This window comes from Myotis davidii, unplaced genomic scaffold (assembly GCF_000327345.1).
Source record: "Myotis davidii unplaced genomic scaffold, ASM32734v1 scaffold197, whole genome shotgun sequence".
Taxonomy (NCBI): Eukaryota; Metazoa; Chordata; class Mammalia; order Chiroptera; family Vespertilionidae; genus Myotis; species Myotis davidii.
In genome coordinates this window covers 1,823,155-1,826,038 of record NW_006291549.1, presented here as the reverse complement: position 1 = coordinate 1,826,038, position 2,884 = coordinate 1,823,155, and the positions used below count along the sequence as shown (strand labels likewise).

At 37.1% G+C, this 2,884-nt stretch overlaps 1 protein-coding gene across 6 annotated transcripts in view; it reads right to left on the bottom strand.

Annotated features, from left to right (window-relative positions):
* Positions 1 to 30: 30 nt before the first annotated feature.
* The window catches only part of CNTLN (centlein), a 268,476-nt gene continuing 265,622 nt past the window's right edge, over positions 31 to 2,884 (bottom strand). For 5 of the 6 annotated variants that reach the window (XM_015564722.1, XM_015564724.1, XM_015564723.1 and 2 more), the window contains one exon: positions 31 to 732. In XM_015564722.1, coding sequence (XP_015420208.1) covers positions 631 to 732 — 102 coding nt within the window. In that variant the 3' untranslated portion in view covers positions 31 to 630. The remainder of the gene's footprint in view (positions 733 to 2,884) is intronic. The other variant, XR_001514051.1, reaches the window with a different exon arrangement.

Below are 2,884 nucleotides of genomic sequence, written 5' to 3'. Positions count from 1 at the left end.
AAGAATAGGATATTTAAAAAGTGAGAGAGAAAAGGAGAAATGACTTTCATTTTTGCCAAATAGTTCTAAGAAAATACAGCATCTCCTATATGATCCAGAATATTGAGAACAAATATAGTTGGACCACACAAGTTATTTCACTAAATGCTCATCCTTAAGTTATGCTGCTTCATTTTATATTTGCTTACAATACAAATGTTTTGCTCACTGGATGATTTAAGGCTATTTATAGCAGTTTTATGTAAAAAGTCTAGTTTCTTTGTAAACCTTAACATATTAAATCCTGTTTACATCTTTTTGTTTTTATGTTCAGCCCAATGTGAGTGTGCCAAGCTGGTTCTGATTTCTTCTAATCCACTGAAGGGAAAATCATTTTTAAGTCTGCATTGATTTGTGGCAATATTTGTATTCAACAATCAAATGCTACACCATTTCCTTTTAAATGGCTATGCACTTAATTAGTTTCACTCGTGTGTTCAGCAATTAATTAGTTTTGGAGACTTCTATTTTGGTATTGAACCTGAATATTGACAGTCAGAGTAGATACAGTATCAGGATTGCAATGCATGTTTTCCAATCACACCACATAAAAAGTTTTCACATTTGAAAAAAAAGTTCTTCATTGTAATATCATCTAATATCTTTCATAATTGTGAAATACACTTCAACCAGTTTCTTTTTTTCATTTATTTTCTCCAGTATTGCTTCTAGTAAATATGAGGCAAAGGGAAGCTGTAAGAGAAACACAGGAAAAAAAAGGATTATCAAAACTCTATATTTTCTTCAGTTCAAAAAATACACTAAATATCATTAAACCATTAGAACTTGGCTGTCTGCAACTTTGCATCCGTATGGTACCCTACTGGGTCTCTTTTCAACTGATCTTGCTGGTTAGTGTGGGTAATTCTGTCTTTTACAATAAAAATGATAAAAGAGCTGAAGTAAAATGAAAAAAGATAAACGCCTTATTGAACAATTCATGGTTTACTGACCATGTTAATGATGTAATCTGCAATACAAGCAGCTAAGCCATTTATCTTCAATCAGCTGATCAATAGCAGGTTACAGTCATCTCTAGGGCCCAGAGCCCACAGAAATGGTACTGTATGTTCATCACTCATAAAAGAATGAGAGAGAACTATCAATACACTTGTCTGTGTTAGAGCTGAACATCTTAAGTTGTAGGGTAAAATTTCAGAGGGGAAAAAAATGGCAAAAGTATACCCATTGATTAAGTTGTTATAGAAAAGTTTGGCATATCAAAGTGTAATACACATGTTGCAAACTGCTGAGTTTATGAAATGTAGAGTATATTTTTAAATTTCATAATTTATAGAACTTTCCTAGTAAAGTTTTATTGTCCCCCCTGCTTCACTGGGTTGCCTATAGAACTCCAACTCATACAATTTAAAATGCTCCCCAAGTACCTCCCTTATAGCCCTATCCACTTCCTTTTATCCTTCTTCCCTATCTAGTCTCATATAAAAGATTTATAATAATAAGTTCATTAAGTCATTTCTTGGAGTTGTCCTCTTGATTAACCAGTGAAAGGTACGTGTTTTTTTTCCTGAACATACTGATGAGAATGCTTCTCATGCTGGATCCCTTTCCTACAGAGTTGTAACAGGCCCTTCTTTGTGCTAGGATGATCACCGACAGTATCACTGGTCAACACTGAGCAAAGACGCCCTCTGTATGAGCTGCTTAGCTGTGCTCAGCTCAGCTATGCCCAGCTAAGGTGATTACAATTAGCTAAACCAGTGGTCGGCAAACTGCGGCCCCTTGAGTATGGCTTTTCCACAAAATACCACATGCAGGCACACATGTACAGTGCGACTGAAACTTTGTGGCCACACACAAGGGGCCAAAGAGCCGCATGTGGCTCGTGAGCCGCAGTTTGCCGACCACTGCTCAACCAACCAGGATGGTTCTTGTCCAAATTTGAACTGGGTAAAAAGAAAAGATTGGCCAGTAGCAGTGAAAATAGTCCAGACAGGGACACACACAGGTGCCCACATGCGCATGCTTGCACGTGTGAACACACACACACACACACACACGTGCACGCACAAAAACCACCTTACATAGGTCCTGAAGGAGAAATAGAGACTGAAGCTGCGCCACAGAATTGTGTCAGATCCTAAATAACTTTCTAGTTTAACTTCCTTCTTAGCTTTATAATAAACTGCCTTATCCTTAAGAAAGTCTGTGTCTCTATCAGGACAGGCTATATCTACAGTTTATATCAGAGCTTTACACATTGGTCTTACTGGACACTTACCATTATAGAAAGCATAAGATACCAAAATATCATGTATATTCAGTTCTAAGATACTGTTGAATATAAAAGGCACACATTGATTTTAAGCAACAGCCTTTCCTGTGAAAAACTCTACCACTTGAATATACCCACACTGCATATGCATTCCAATTTCAGAAATGTAAAAATGTGGGGAAATGTCATCTTAGAATCAATGAAAATAATATAGATTGGGTACATTAACAACTGAAACTATACTTAAAATATGACATGCCTTGTATAGTCTTTAAAAACTCACATGGCCTGTTTGTTTGCCATATTTTTTTAAAGTGAAAAACGTTTTCAAACAAAAGATCTGAACTTTCTATTACTTTGGAGTTTAGTTCATACAGTCAGTTTAGAGTCAATTGAATTTTCTCCCTATGACTCTGGAGGGGCTAAGGCTTTTCAGAACCCCCTCAAATACAGAAAGCACAACCGTTCTTGTGAAGGGACAGAACGGACCTGATAGCTATGTCTCTAACTCCTCTCCCAGGAAAGCCACAGAATGTATCAGTTACTCAGCCTGCCCTTATCTCAGCCAATGGGAAAGCGGGGGAAACTAGCCCAAGGCCGAGTATGCTA